The following is a 15,909-nucleotide window of genomic DNA, read 5'->3' on the forward strand; positions in this document are numbered from 1 at the left end:
ACAGAAAACGGTGAGAACTGATAGCAAAAAAGGAAGCAGTCAAAGTACAGGGAGCGGGAGACGGTGGTAACTGAACCAGAGATATCACCCATAATCCACGAGTAATCGTAATGTGACCAACACAGCGGGAGGTTAATCACTGACTGCGCCATCCTGCAACTTTATCACATGCTGATGCTGTGGTTATTCTCTGTACATAGACTCGTAGTGAATCCGTTGCACGTCCACTTGGTGCCTCCTCTCAGGCAGAGAAGACGGACTCCCTTCAAGAGAGGATTCTCTACAGTCAAAGCACAAAACACAGGAGTCCACTGAGGAAGGCAAAGTCTTACGTCTCTCTCCTCCACCTACACCGTTTCCTCAGGAGACCCCTGTGTGGTTTTCACCTTCTGTGCTGTAATTGTAGTGATCCCCGCTCCCCTATCGTATCGTTCCTCTAGGATGGGGGGGGCTGATGAACTGCGGCTCTCTGTCTCCTTTAAGGCACTGTTATAAGTAAAAGTGGGGGGACAGCAGACATATCCGCACCTCACAGACCTGCTGTATACAGGGGGGCGCCGGAGGTCAGTGCACTCAGGGGGCTGTCAGTACGGTCAGGGAGCCGCCAGAGGTCGGTGCGGTCAGGGTGCTGTCAGTGCGGTAAGGGGGGCGCCGCTGCCGGAGGTCGGTGCTGTCAGGGGGCCGCTGGAGGTCAGTGCAGTCAGGGGGCCGCTGGAGGTCAGGGGGGCGCCAGAGGTCGGTGTGGTCAGGGAGCTGCCGGAGGTCAGTGCGGTCAGGGTGCTGTCAGGGGGCCACTGGAGGTCAGGGTGCTGTCAGTGCGGTAAGGGGGGCGCCGGAGCTCGGTGCGGTAAGGGAGCTGCCGGAGGTCAGTGCGGTCAGGGTGCTGTCAGTGCAGTCAGGGGGCCGCTGGAGGTCAGTGCAGTCAGGGGGCCGCTGGAGGTCAGGGGGGCGCCAGAGGTCAGTGTGGTCAGGGAGCTGCCGGAGGTCAGTGCGGTCAGGGTGCTGTCAGGGGGCCACTGGAGGTCAGGGTGCTGTCAGTGCGGTAAGGGGGGCGCCGGAGCTCGGTGCGGTAAGGGAGCTGCCGGAGGTCAGTGCGGTCAGGGGGCCGCTGGAGGTCAGGGCGGTCAGGGGGCCGCTGGAGGTCAGGATGGTCAGGGGGCCGCCAGAGGTCGGTTCGGTCAGGGTGCTGTCAGTGCGGTAAGGGAGCTGCCGGAGGTCAGTGCGGTCAGGGTGCTGTCAGGGAGCCGCTGGAGGTCAGGGCGGTCAGGGGGCCGCCAGAGGTCGAAGCGGTCAGGGTGCTGTCAGTGCGGTAAGGGGGCCGCCAGAGGTCGGTGCGGTCAGGGAGCTGCCAGAGGTCAGTGTGGTCAGGGTGCTGTCAGTGCGGTCAGGGGGCCGCTGGAGGTCAGGGCGGTCAGGGGCCGCCGGAGGTCAGTGCGGTCAGGGGGCCGCCGGAGGTCAGTGCGGTCAGGGGGCCGCCGGAGGTCAGTGCGGTCAGGGGGCCGCCAGAGGTCGGTGCGGTAAGGGACCGCTCTCCAGCACAGATGCCGATGAATTTTCCTTTGCCATTCTGGTAGTTTTGTGGATTGCACAGATGGCGGTACATTATCCCGCGTCTCCTCTTCATGGTGGGGTTGGGCCCCTAGGATTTTGGCACAAGGGTTCCCCCTATTGTTATATTACATAGTTTTTTTCCCCCGGGGGGTGTTAGGGGGTCCGGTAGACAATCTATGTCCCAGGCTGTGACTGGAGCTCTGGCTGATCTTCTCAGGGGTCCCTCTCAGTGAAGGGTCCTGACTGTCCACCAGACGCCCAGGCCTGGACTTTGGAGACGTTTTCCTTTCTGCCGACTGAAAACATAAAACACAAGTTATAGGGGAAAGTTATAGAGAAAAAATGGTCACATACCATCAGGGGAAGCTGTCGATGCCACACCGACAGCTGCCCCCCCCCGATGCCATACTGCCCCCCTCCCCCATTCTGACAGCCTGCCCTGATGCCACGCTGACCCCCTCCCCCCCACTGACCGCCTCCCCGATGCCCCGCTGACAACCTCCCCCTATGCCATGCTGACCCCCTCCCCCACACTGACAGCTTTGCCTGATGCCACGCTGACCCCCTCCCCCGTGCTGACCGCCTCGCTGCAATGCCGCGTTGACCCCCTCCCCCACACTGACCACCTCCCCCTGATCACCCGCTGACAACCTCCCCCTATGCCACACTGACCCTCTGCCACACTGACCCTCTCCCCCACGCTGCCCGCCACCCCTCTATACCACGCTGACCCCCTCCCCCACACTGACCCCCTCCCCCACACTGACCACCTCCCCCTGATCACCCGCTGACAACCTCCCCCTATGCCACACTGACCCCCTCCCCCACGCTGCCCGCCACCCCTCTATACCACGCTGACCCCCTCCCCCACGCTGCCCACCTGCCCCCTATGCCACACTGACCCCCTCCCCCACACTGAGCACCTCCCCTGACAACCTCCCCCTATGCCACACCTCTTGCCCCCACACACGGATCCCTCCACGTACGGCATTAGACGTCCTGACACTTGTGCTCTTCCTCAGGACCGTCCCATTCGGTAGAGAAGAGGAAAGAAGCTTCTTCTTCCCGACCTGAAATGAACAAAGGGCAGAATGTAAAGAGCAGAATGGCTGAGCGGTGGCATCAGAGGACAACGCTGTCCGAGCGGATACACAAGAGACTGCAGAATACAATACATCCAGAGCCGGGGTCACAGAGTATTGTCTACACTGGGTGCAAGTGTAACCAAGCCTCAGCTGTGAGCAGCATGAGGTCAGCTTTGCCCCGCCCCCACGTATCAGGTACCCCGTGTAATACAGAGCACTGCCCCGCCCCCACGTATCAGGTACCCTGTGTAATACAGAGCACTGCCCCACCCCCACGTATCAGGTATCCCGTGTAATACAGAGCACTGCCCCGCCCCCACGTATCAGGTACCCTGTGTAATACAGAGCACTGCCCCGCCCCCATGTGTCAGGTACCCTGTGTAATACAGAGCATTGCCCCGCCCCCACGTATCAGGTACCCTGTGTAATACAGGGCACTGCCCCGCCCCCATGTATCAGGTGCCCCGTGTAATACAGAGCACTGCCCCGCCCCCACATATCAGGTACCTGTGTAATACAGACCACTGCCCCGCCCCCACATATCAGGTACCTGTGTAATACAGAGCATTGCCCCCCCCCCCCCCCCCGGTAACGTTAAGCACAGCAGCGGATTACGGTGGCGCTCCCCCCCACCCTCTGTGCTGTCGCCGTCCATCACTGCCTGACATTTACTGTCCAGTAAAAAGACAGTGAAAACGTCGCAGAGATCTACAGCGCGTTCCGGAGAGACGGCAGACTCCTCAATAACAATAAAGAGGCGACTTTATGGGACAATAAGGGGAAGACATCCGTCATTAGCTGCAGCTCCCCTCCCCCGATATCCCGGGAACAGACAGGGGTCCCTGAAATAGGTAGGACAGGGGTCCCGGGAATAGGTAGGACAGGGGTCCCGGGAATAGGTAGGACAGGGGTCCCTGAAATAGGTAGGACAGGGGTCCCGGGAATAGGTAGGACAGGGGTCCCGGGAATAGGTAGGACAGGGGTCCCTGAAATAGGTAGGACAGGGGTCCCGGGAATAGGTAGGACAGGGGTCCGGGTAGGTGGAGGGGTTCTGAGGACAGGTCCGTAAGTTGAGGGGTCCCGGGAAAAGATAGGAGAGGGCTCCGGGTAGGACAGGGGTCCCGGCAATAGGTAGGACAGGGGTCCCGGCAATAGGTAGGACAGGGGTCCCGGCAATAGGTAGGACAGGGTTCCTGGGAACAGACAGGTTAGTTGTCCCGGGAATAGGTAGGACAGGGGTCCCGGGAATAGGTAGGACAGGGGTCTCGGAAATAGGTCGGACAGGGGTCTCGGGAATAGGTAGGACAGGGGTCCTGGGAATAGGTAGGACAGGGGTCCCGGGAATAGGTAGGACAGGGGTCCCGGGAATAGGTAGGACAGGGGTCCAGGTAGGTGGAGGGGTTCTGAGGACAGGTCCGTAAGTTGAGGGGTCCCGGGAAAAGATAGGAGAAGGCTCCGGGTAGGTTGGGCGTTCCGGGAATAGACAGGACAGGGGTCCAGGTAAATTAGCGGGTTCCAGGAATAGCCAGGACAGGGTTTCGGGTAGGGGGTGTCACCACGTACTGGTTTGGTTGGTGTGGACGGTTTGCTGCTACAGCTGTCGGTCTCGGACGTCCCGTTGCTGCTGGCTGGGCTGCTCCGGTCCTCGGCCGTGTCCAGGGTGGGGACACCATTAGTGTCACCCCCCGGAGGGTCCTCGCTCTCCAGGCTGTTCCTCCATGTCTTCATCATCTCCAGCACGTTGATCGGTCGCTGGATGCTGCTGGTGTCGCCCTGACATAGAGCGACAGAAACAATGAGACTCCTGCTGCCGGAAAATATTCAGCACAGTATAACATTCCGCCATAATGTGCCACCATCTAACGTGATGGCTATAATATCCCGCCACAATGTGCCACCATCTAACATGATGGCTATAATATCCCGCCACAATGTGCCACCATCTAATGTGATTGCTATAATATCCCGCCACAATGTGCCACCATCTATAGTGATGGCTATAATATCCCGCCATAATGTGCCACCATCTATAGTGATGGCTATAATATCCCGCCATAATGTGCCGCCATCTAATGTGATGGCTATAATATCCCGCCATAATGTGCCGCCATCTAATGTGATGGCTATAATATCCTGCCATAATGTGCCGCCATCTAATGTGATGGCTATAATATCCCGCCATCTAACCTGACTATCAGACACAGCAGCAGGGTTATGATGTAATAAGGGTTATGATGTAAGAAGGCGCCAGCCATCGGGGGAGGGCTGCTCTGACACTCACCGTGATCCATGGATGGTCCAGCAACTCGTTGGCGGTGATCCGGTCCGCGGGATCCACTCTCAGAAGCTTCTGCAGAACGTCTTTAGCTGCAGGGAAAAAATAAACAGGAAACACTGGAACCGAGAGCGATGAGCAACATGGTGGGTGGGGGACACGAGGTCCTGACCGGGGCGCCGTGATCAGACCCAGGGCCCCTCAGCAACCGCCGATCACTGACCGCCCCGCTGTCACCATACAGGAACATCCTGGCCTAGTGCTGTTCATAGAGCTGAGGGTTCGCTACACTTGCATCTTCTGAACTCCAGACTGATGCATGTTAGTGATGCAGGATCTGCGCAGTAGATTATACTGCATGGACTGGATTCAGCAGTAACAAACCCAGAAGCATGAGGGGCGGTCAGGGGAGATATCTGCTGCTGTCAGTCATGAGGGGCGCTCAGTGTGATCTCTGCTGCTGTCAGTCATAAGGGGCGGTCAGGGGAGATCTCGCTGCTATCAGTCATGAGGGGCGGTCAGGGGAGATCTCTGCTGCTGTCAGTCATGAGGGGCAGTCAGGGGAGATCTCGCTGCTATCAGCCATGAGGGGCGGTCAGGGGAGATCTCGCTGCTATCAGCCATGAGGGGCGGTCAGGGGAGATCTCGCTGCTATCAGCCATGAGGGGCGGTCAGGGGAGATCTCTGCTGCTGTCAGTCATGAGGGGCGGTCAGGGGAGATCTCTGCTGCTGTCAGTCATGAGGGGCGGTCAGGGGAGATCTCTGCTGCTGTCAGTCATGAGGGGCGGTCAGGGGAGATCTCTGCTGCTGTCAGTCATGAGGGGCGGTCAGGGGAGATCTCTGCTGCTGTCAGTCATGAGGGGCGGTCAGGAGAGATCTCTGCTGCTGTCAGTCATGAGGGGCGGTCAGGGGAGATCTCTGCTGCTGTCAGTCATGAGGGGCAGTCAGGGGAGATCTCTGCTGCTGTCATTCATGAGGGGCGCTCGGTGCGATCTCTGCTGCTGTCATTCATGAGGGGCGGTCAGGGGAGATCTCTGCTGCTGTCAGTCATGAGGGGCGGTCAGGGGAGATCTCTGCTGCTGTCAGTCATGAGGGGCGGTCAGGGGAGATCTCTGCTGCTGTCAGTCATGAGGGGCGGTCAGGGGAGATCTCTGCTGCTGTCAGTCATGAGGGGCGGTCAGGGGAGATCTCTGCTGCTGTCATTCATGAGGGGCGCTCGGTGCGATCTCTGCTGCTGTCATTCATGAGGGGCGGTCAGGGGAGATCTCTGCTGCTGTCAGTCATGAGGGGCGGTCAGGGGAGATCTCTGCTGCTGTCAGTCATGAGGGGCGGTCAGGGGAGATCTCTGCTGCTGTCAGTCATGAGGGGCGGTCAGGGGAGATCTCTGCTGCTGTCAGTCATGAGGGGCGGTCAGGGGAGATCTCTGCTGCTGTCATTCATGAGGGGCGCTCGGTGCGATCTCTGCTGCTGTCATTCATGAGGGGCGCTCGGTGCGATCTCTGCTGCTGTCATTCATGAGGGGCGCTCGGTGCGATCTCTGCTGCTGTCATTCATGAGGGTCCAGTCACCTCACAGGCCGGCAGGGTCCCGTCACCTCACAGGCCGGCAGGGTCCCGTCACCTCACAGGCCGGCAGGGTCCCGTCACCTCACAGGCCGGCAGGGTCCCGTCACCTCACAGGCCGGCAGGGTCCCGTCACCTCACAGGCCGGCAGGGTCCCGTCACCTCACAGGCCGGCAGGGTCCCGTCACCTCACAGGCCGGCAGGGTCCCGTCACCTCACAGGCCGGCAGGGTCCCGTCACCTCACAGGCCGGCAGGGTCCTGTCACCAACGAGCAGAGATCTCGAGGGCCCTGAGTAGTGACTATTTGCTGGAACGCTCCTTTAAGCCTCAGTTCCCTTAAAGTGTTTGTGCGGCAGATCAGCAGGACATTTCTTTGTCTTTCAGCTGAACCTCCGTCCTGAGAGGAATAAATGGAGGTGGTCGGGATCCCCCCGGACTGTACAAATAATAGCACAGCGTTGTGTAAGTGCCTCCCCGCAGCACAAGGCTCATGCTATTCCCGCCCATCAGCCGGAGTCCCTCTTCTCTGTAAGGGATCGGGGGCTAATGGAGCCGATCAATAGTAGAACTTTTCCTAAGTACAGCGAAACAATGGCCGCCGCCTCGCCTGCTAAAAGGCTCTTTATGTGCCACTTCCTCCGCGCTCCGGACCGGGACTGCTCACCGGTACTAAAAGCCTTTTCCTGGCAGCACACGCTGAGATGTACGGGGGCAGTTATCCTGGATGAGATGTACGGGGGCAGTTATCCTGGATGAGATGTACGGGGGCAGTTATCCTGGATGAGATGTACGGGGGCAGTTATCCTGGATGAGATGTACGGGGGCAGTTATCCTGGATGAGATGTGGGGGGCACTCCTTGTATACAGGAGATGTGGGGGGCACTCCTTGTATACAGATGTCAGGGGGAACTCCTTGTATACAGATGTCGGGGGGGAACTCCTTCTATACCGGAGATGTGGGGGGCACTTCTTGTATACAGGAGATGTGGGGGGCACTTGTATACAGGAGATGCGGGGGGCACTCCTTGTATACAGGAGATGTGGGGGGCACTCCTTGTATACAGGAGATGTGGGGGACACTCCTTGTATACAGGAGATGTGGGGGGCACTCACCCGCCTCGCTCACAGACTGCCACACCGCGGATGAGAAGATCAGGTCTCCTCGCTTTATGTGTTCAAAAAGTTTCTCCTCTGAGCTTCCCATAAATGGCGGATCCCCGGACAACCTGTGGGAGAAACACAAGAAACAATCAATGAGAGAGAGAGAAAAAGAGAGAGAGATGTCACTGTCTTCCATGTGGCAGATGTGTCCCTCTGGCTGTGTAGTGCTCAGGCTGGCCTGTAGGTGTCACTGTCCTCCATGTGCCAGATGTGTCCCTGTGGGTGTTCAGTGCTTAGGCCGGCCTGTAGGTGTCACCATCTTCCATGCTGTGCAGTGCTCAGGCCTGTAGGTGTCACTGTTTTCAATGCTGTGCAGTGCTCAGGCCTGTAGGTGTCACCATCTTCCATGCTGTGCAGTGCTCAGGCCTGTAGGTGTCACTGTCTTCCATGCTGTGCAGTGCTCAGGCCTGTAGGTGTCACCGTCTTCCATGCTGTGCAGTGCTCAGGCCTGTAGGAGTCACTGTCTTCCATTCCATCCTGTGCAGTGCTCAGGCCTGTAGGTGTCACTGTCTTCCATGCTGTGCAGTGCTCAGGCCTGTAGGTGTCACTGTCTTCCATGCTGTGCAGTGCTCAGGCCTGTAGGTGTCACTGTCTTCCATGCTGTGCAGTGCTCAGGCTTGTAGGTGTCACTGTTTTCAATGCTGTGCAGTGCTCAGGCCTGTAGGTGTCACCGTCTTCCATGCTGTGCAGTGCTCAGGCCTGTAGGAGTCACTGTCTTCCATGCTGTGCAGTGCTCAGGCCTGTAGGTGTCACTGTTTTCAATGCTGTGCAGTGCTCAGGCCTGTAGGTGTCACCGTCTTCCATGCTGTGCAGTGCTCAGGCCTGTAGGAGTCACTGTCTTCCATGCTGTGCAGTGCTCAGGCCTGTAGGTGTCACTGTCTTCCATGCTGTGCAGTGCTCAGGCCTGTAGGTGTCACTGTCTTCCATTCTGTGCAGTGCTCAGGCCTGTAGGTGTCACTGTCTTCCATGCTGTGCAGCGCTCAGGCCTGTAGGTGTCACTGTCTTCCATGCTGTGCAGTGCTTAGGCCTGTAGGTGTCACTGTCTTTCATGCTGTGCAGTGCTCAGGCCTGTAGGTGTCACTGTCTTCCATGCACAGTGCTCAGGCCTGTAGGTGTCGCCGTCGCCCTCTGACTAATAAATGGTGTCTTTTTCGGGCAGTCTATCACGCCGCTGTTGAGTGTAACCCAATTCCACAACTGTCAGTGAAGCAGCCATTACATAATGATCCTCATCAAAATGCAAATTCCTTTTTATTTGTTTTGCAGCCGTATAAAGATATTATAGACGGGATAATGAAAACTGCAATTAGTCACTTGAGGGAGCAGAGAATTGTGCGGTGGTTTATGCCATGTGTTCTCGCTATCATCAGGATGTAAAAAAATAATAATAAAAAAAATATCCATCAGCAATGACGGCAAAACCTATTGGGGGGGGGGGGGCGGGGTGGTAATAGAAAGTGCTGGAAATAGATGACAGGACGACAACTCCAAATTACACTGCGAGCAGCTACCGACAGAGGACAGCCGGCCGCTACCCACAGGGGAGAGCCGGCCGCTACCCACAGGGGAGAGCCGGCCGCTACCCACAGGGGAGAGCCGGCCGCTACCCACAGGGGAGAGCCGGCCGCTACCCACAGGGGAGAGCCGGCCGCTACCCACAGGGGAGAGCCGGCCGCTACCCACAGGGGACAGCCGGTCGCTACCCACAGGGGACAGAGAAGACGGGCGGGGCACTCTACAGAGAAGACGGGCCGAGCGCTCTACAGAGAAGAGGGGCCGGGCACTCTACAGAGAAGAGGGGCCGGGCACTCTACAGAGAAGAGGGGCCGAGCACACTACAGAGAAGAGGGGCCGGGCGCTCTACAGAGAAGAGGGGCCGAGCACTCTACAGAGAAGAGGGGCCGAGCACTCTACAGAGAAGAGGGGCCGAGCACTCTACAGAGAAGAGGGGCCGAGCACTCTACAGAGAAGAGGGGCCGAGCACTCTACAGAGAAGAGGGGCCGAGCACTCTACAGAGAAGAGGGGCCGAGCACTCTACAGAGAAGAGGGGCCGAGCGCTCTACAGAGAAGAGGGGCCGGGCGCTCTACAGAGAAGAGGGGCCGGGCGCTCTACAGAGAAGAGGGGCCGGGCGCTCTACAGAGAAGAGGGGCCGGGCGCTCTACAGAGAAGAGGGGCCGGGCACTCTACAGAGAAGAGGGGCGGGGCACTCTACAGAGAAGAGGGGCCGAGCGCTCTACAGAGAAGAGGGGCCGGGCACTCTACAGAGAAGAGGGGCCGGGCACTCTACAGAGAAGAGGGGCCGGGCACTCTACAGAGAAGAGGGGCCGGGCACTCTACAGAGACGAGGGGCCGAGCACTCTACAGAGAAGAGGGGCCGGGCACTCTACAGAGAAGAGGGGCCGGGCACTCTACAGAGAAGAGGGGCCGGGCACTCTACAGAGAAGACGGGCCGAGCGCTCTACAGAGAAGAGGGGCCGGGCACTCTACAGAGAAGAGGGGCCGGGCACTCTACAGAGAAGAGGGGCCGGGCACTCTACAGAGAAGAGGGGCCGGGCACTCTACAGAGAAGAGGGGCCGGGCACTCTACAGAGAAGAGGGGCCGGGCGCTCTACAGAGAAGAGGGGCCGGGCGCTCTACAGAGAAGAGGGGCCGGGCACTCTACAGAGAAGAGGGGCCGGGCACTCTACAGAGAAGAGGGGCCGGGCACTCTACAGAGAAGAGGGGCCGGGCACTCTACAGAGAAGAGGGGCCGGGCACTCTACAGAGAAGAGGGGCCGGGCGCTCTACAGAGAAGAGGGGCCGAGCGCTCTACAGAGAAGAGGGGCCGAGCACTCTACAGAGAAGAGGGGCCGGGCGCTCTACAGAGAAGAGGGGCCGGGCGCTCTACAGAGAAGAGGGGCCGGGCACTCTACAGAGAAGAGGGGCCGGGCACTCTACAGAGAAGAGGGGCCGGGCACTCTACAGAGAAGAGGGGCCGGGCGCTCTACAGAGAAGAGGGGCCGGGCGCTCTACAGAGAAGAGGGGCCGGGCACTCTACAGAGAAGAGGGGCCGGGCGCTCTACAGAGAAGAGGGGCCGGGCACTCTACAGAGAAGAGGGGCCGGGCGCTCTACAGAGAAGAGGGGCCGAGCGCTCTACAGAGAAGAGGGGCCGAGCACTCTACAGAGAAGAGGGGCCGGGCACTCTACAGAGAAGAGGGGCCGGGCACTCTACAGAGAAGAGGGGCCGGGCGCTCTACAGAGAAGAGGGGCGGGGCACTCTACAGAGAAGAGGGGCCGGGCGCTCTACAGAGAAGAGGGGCCGGGCGCTCTACAGAGAAGAGGGGCCGGGCGCTCTACAGAGAAGAGGGGCCGGGCGCTCTACAGAGAAGAGGGGCCGGGCACTCTACAGAGAAGAGGGGCCGAGCGCTCTACAGAGAAGAGGGGCCGGGCACTCTACAGAGAAGAGGGGCGGGGCACTCTACAGAGAAGAGGGGCGGGGCACTCTACAGAGAAGAGGGGCGGGGCACTCTATAGAGAAGAGGGGCCGGGCACTCTACAGAGAAGAGGGGCCGGGCACTCTACAGAGAAGAGGGGCGGGGCACTCTACAGAGAAGAGGGGCCGAGCACTCTACAGAGATCAGATTGACACCTCACATCCCCAAGTCGGCTGGTTGGGGTCAGGGGTCAGTGTGATGCTACTTACAGCATATACATGATGACGCCGATGCTCCAGATATCGCACTGCTGGCTGTAGTCGTGGGCGTTGATAACCTCGGGAGCTGCCGGCAGAGGATAAACACTAATATTAATAATACAGAAATCACTTATAAATGCTTAAACACCACGCACAACAAATTCGCTGATGGGGTCTAATTTATTCCCCGCCGATCCCGAGAAGACGGCAGATGTGGAGATGAATTATGTACGGGCTTGTTCAGTCCGCGTTTTCCCTCCCACAGAAGTGATGACTGGAGGAATATACATATGATAGGTGACTGTATAATAGCGGGAAGTGACTGCGGCAGCAGCTGGGGCGCAGGGCGGGAGTCCACACTTAAATGTTTGATGTGGCAGCTGCTGATCCGGCAGAACGCATCATCAACATCAGCAGCAACATCAGCAGCGCTCTTACCCATGTATATCGGGGTCCCACAGGTGGACTGCAACATGTTCTCACTGCCGACCCCACCTTTCTGCACCGCCAGACCAAAATCCGTCACCTGGTGGGAAAACAACAAGCAAATGACGGTGCCGTCACTAGGGGTATACGTCCTATAGGGCAACCTGTGGCTGTAGGTTGAGAAGTACATGATGGGAGTTGTAGTTTTTTATGAACTGGACAGCCACAGGTTGGAGTATACTGCTATAGGGCAGGTAAGGGCCCTATTCCACTGGACAATTATCGTTTGAATAATAGTTAACGATTAACGATCTCAAACGACCGCTATTGCGAAAGACCTGAAAACGTTCACTCATTTCCATGGAACAATAATCGTTACTTATGATCGTAATTGCGATAGTTTTTCTTCGCTATTTATTCGCTATTGCGTTCGTATCTATTGCGAACGACTGAACGACGTCTTATTCAATGCGAACGATTTGCGAACGAGCAACGATAAAAATAGGTCCAGGTCTTATAAAGCGATCAACGAGGGAAATCTAATAACTAGGAGCACAAAAAACACAGACTAGACAGGCACCATGTAATGCCTCCCATCCCCTGGAAGCACTGGGGTCTGCAGCCGGCTGACTGCTGTAGGACTGAGACTATAGGAGGAGTAGGCTGTAGTGACATTGTTCCTCTATTGTTAGTGCTCTGTCGCCCCCTTCAGGTTGGACGCACCTTAATGTTCAGCATCATCTCTTCACTGTCCGCTGCGTCCGCACTCTGCACCAGAATGTTTTCTAATTTCAGATCCCGATGAACGATGTCTGTGGATAAGGATTATAATGTGTGCACAAAGGTTTAGGAGACGACAATACGGAGCAACAAATAGACCTGAAGGTATAAACTAAGTACACAAAATCTGTGGGGTGGGGTGCAATATCCCAGATCTCCCAGCAGGGGGAGCCGGAATACCCGAGCTCAGACTAACACCCCAGATCTCCCAGCAGGGGGAGCCGGTGTACCCGAGCTCAGACTAACACCGCAGATATCCCAGCAGGGGAAGCCGGTGTACCCGAGCTCAGACTAACACGCAGATCTCCCAACAGGGGGGAGGGGCGGTGTACCCGAGCTCAGACTAACACCCCAGATCTCCCAGCAGGGGGAGCCGGTGTATCCGAGCTAAGACTAACACCGCAGATATCCCAGCAGGGGAAGCCGGTGTACCCGAGCTCAGACTAACACCCCAGATCTCCCAGCAGGGGGGGGCGGTGTACCCGAGCTCAGACTAACACCCCAGATCTCCCAGCAGGGGGGGCCAATGTAGAATGCTGCTCCTCCACCAGGAGTCCACTCTGCTATTTAGATTTAGTTGCTGACAAACTTGCTGATTGTTTCCAGTAAACCCCATCTGACCTCTCAATAATGCAGCAACAGGTCGGCACACCCTGTTTCTGGAATGGGAGGGGTCAGACATTTGGGTCCCACAGACATCACATGGGTGAATGTTCCCGTCCCTCCAGAGTGGCGCTCCGTACCTTTCTTGTGCAGGTAGGCGATGGCACAGGCTAAGCTGTGAATGATGTGTCTGGTTTCACTCTCGGACAGCCGCTTCCTCCGAGCCAGGATCTCCCGCAGCTCTCCTCCTTCACAGAGCTCCATCACCAGGTACACCCTCTAAAACATGACACACCTATCAGGTATTGCCGCCTGCAGCCACCTCCAGAGCTGCACTTCAGTTCGTCAATGCAATCTCCAGCTGCCTGTCTGTCCTGTGGGCTACTATGCCAGTTACTACAACCCCCACAATCTATCAGAATGCTCAGCTGTTACCATGATCATGGCCACCTCTCTGTTCAGTACCAGGTAGGGTGGGGTTTGGAGGACCCCAGTGTTGATGATAGGTGAGGGTCCCTAAACATTTATGGCATTTCCTGTGGATGGGAATTACCCTCTAAGTTATCAGGTATGAGTGAACTTGTCTTCAGGGGGATTGTGTTTCACATGTCAATAGCAGATCTGTAAGAAGACATACAGCAAATACATCACATCTTACTTAGAGGGGCAGGCAGCCGTAATAGACGTCTAAGAAGGGTATCATGGGAACTGTAGTCCTTTATACTGATATCCTCACCCATTGAAAGCCCTGGCAGCATCAAAACCAAGGTTCAGATGTGGAACCAAAGGTATTATGTTTTGCTGATGACACTCTAATATTCTTAGAACATCCACATATAGACATTCCCAAAATTTTAAAAAATTTTCAATTTTTCAAATCATTCACTGGCTTTAGAATCAATGCTTCAAAATGTGAACTTTTACCTCTGCTCCCACATCTAGCCCAAGACAACTACCCTAAAGGAGTCACAATAGCCAAACATTACCTCACCTATCTAGGTATTAAGATTGGCCATTCTTCCTCTTCTATCTATTCTATTAACTACTTCCCTCTTTTTAAAAAAATAGAAAATGAATAAAAAAAATGGAAAGATCTACCCCTATCTATCCTAGGACGCATACAATTAATTAAGATGATGTCTTTCGCTAAACTGCTCTACCCAATGCAAATGATCCCACTCCTCATTACACATAAAGACGTCACAAAACTCAGATCCCTCTTTACTAACTTCATCTGGAGATCTAAACGTCCCCATATAGCCTATGATACCCTATGTATGTCATCAATCAAGGGTGGCGCCCAATTACCTAATATACGTCTGTATAACCTAGCTGCCATGTGCAGACACATCAGAGACCTCCTATTTCTCTAACTCCACCTTAGAATCCTCCCTGGTCCCTATCCGCTCTCTTAAACTCTACAATCTCTGAGTTACCTCCTCTCCTGAAACAAAACATCCTCCTCCGAGACACTACAGCATCCTGGAAACATATACGTAAATTATACAATCTGCCTTTCCGCTTATCTAAGTTCTTCCCTTTGTGGTCCTCCCCTTCTTTTCCACAAGGATCTATTCCCTCTGACTTCTCTATGTGGAAACATAAACAGATCCACCATCTCGGCCATTTATTAGACCTAGAAAACGGAACATTTCTGTCTTGGCCTGAGACTCAGATAAAATACGACCTGCCCTCAGACCAACTTACAAATTACACCCGGATACGAAAATACATAGTGAATCGTGTTTCCTCTATTGCATCTGCTAAAAAACCTGGACAATTCCATAGCCTTAGTATTTCCCTACCTGCACCCTTACCCCTATCACAACTCTACCACCTCCTCTGCTTGGTTTCCATTGACAAGTCTTCTCCTCCTTTTCTGTCCTGACTTCAGACGATTTAGAAACTAAACTACTTAAAGGGATTCATTCAGTCCGTACAGCAACTCCCAGTGTAAAGCTAAGAGAACTTCACTTCTGAATCCTCCATAAAGCAGTATACGCCTGTGACCGTTCCTTTACTTACTCTCTAGAAAACTATCTGAAAAAATGTCCCAAATGTGATGAGCCGCAGGCGACCTCTTCCACTGTTTGTGGCTTTGTAACTCAGTACAATCCTATTGGCTCCTAGTGAAATCCTTTATACGTGACATGTGGTCGCTCACAATTCCTCTGGATCCAATCAATTATATATTCCATGGTGACCCTGGACCTGTGGATGATCCCATGTCGCACCATCCTATCCAAGCAGAAAGACGCCCTATCATGTCTCACTTTACCTCAACCACCTGGTATTATAAGATGTCGGCTGCCGACACCCGGGATCCATTGTTGTAAGCTTTGCTTTGTACTCTATGTTCTTATGATAAGTAGCACCATATATCTACTATCTATATTCTATGTATAAGTGGGGTAAGGTTTAGTTATTATTGTCGGCCTTGTTTTATTAGTTATGTATATTCGTAAACCTATACTGCTACTGATACTTTTCTTCTATACCAATGTTATATTATGTGAAAACTCAATAAAATGTTTGAACTATAAAAAAACATAACAAAAAAACAAGGTTCAGCACAGAGCTGGGCCGGAGATCATACAGGGTGACTCTGGCTTATAGTCTAGAACCTGTAATACTCCAGCTCTAGGACAGAAGACTAAGGCTACACACCTTGGGAGTCTCAAACACTTCCTCCAGGTGGATGATGTGATTGTGATTCACTGTTTTCAAGATGGAAACCTCCCGCTCCAGCAATTTGACAGCGGAACTTCCGGCCTGTGAAAAAGGAAAGT

General features: G+C 55.4%; 1 protein-coding gene across 4 annotated transcripts in view; it reads right to left on the reverse strand.

The window, feature by feature from the left end:
- Nucleotides 1-1,456: 1,456 nt before the first annotated feature.
- Nucleotides 1,457-15,909, reverse strand: part of STK33 (serine/threonine kinase 33) — a 34,938-nt gene continuing 20,485 nt past the window's right edge. For all 4 annotated transcript variants that reach the window (XM_069968022.1, XM_069968024.1, XM_069968023.1 and 1 more), the window contains exons 4-13: nt 15,788-15,892; nt 13,261-13,399; nt 12,461-12,549; nt 11,750-11,837; nt 11,321-11,396; nt 7,588-7,700; nt 4,918-5,003; nt 4,200-4,409; nt 2,538-2,621; nt 1,457-1,847 (exon numbers count right to left, since the gene is read on the reverse strand). In XM_069968022.1, the coding sequence (XP_069824123.1) occupies nt 1,677-1,847; nt 2,538-2,621; nt 4,200-4,409; nt 4,918-5,003; nt 7,588-7,700; nt 11,321-11,396; nt 11,750-11,837; nt 12,461-12,549; nt 13,261-13,399; nt 15,788-15,892 (1,161 nt within the window). In that variant the 3' untranslated portion in view covers nt 1,457-1,676. The remainder of the gene's footprint in view (nt 1,848-2,537; nt 2,622-4,199; nt 4,410-4,917; nt 5,004-7,587; nt 7,701-11,320; nt 11,397-11,749; nt 11,838-12,460; nt 12,550-13,260; nt 13,400-15,787; nt 15,893-15,909) is intronic.

This window comes from Dendropsophus ebraccatus, chromosome 4 (assembly GCF_027789765.1).
Source record: "Dendropsophus ebraccatus isolate aDenEbr1 chromosome 4, aDenEbr1.pat, whole genome shotgun sequence".
NCBI classification, from domain to species: domain Eukaryota; kingdom Metazoa; phylum Chordata; class Amphibia; order Anura; family Hylidae; genus Dendropsophus; species Dendropsophus ebraccatus.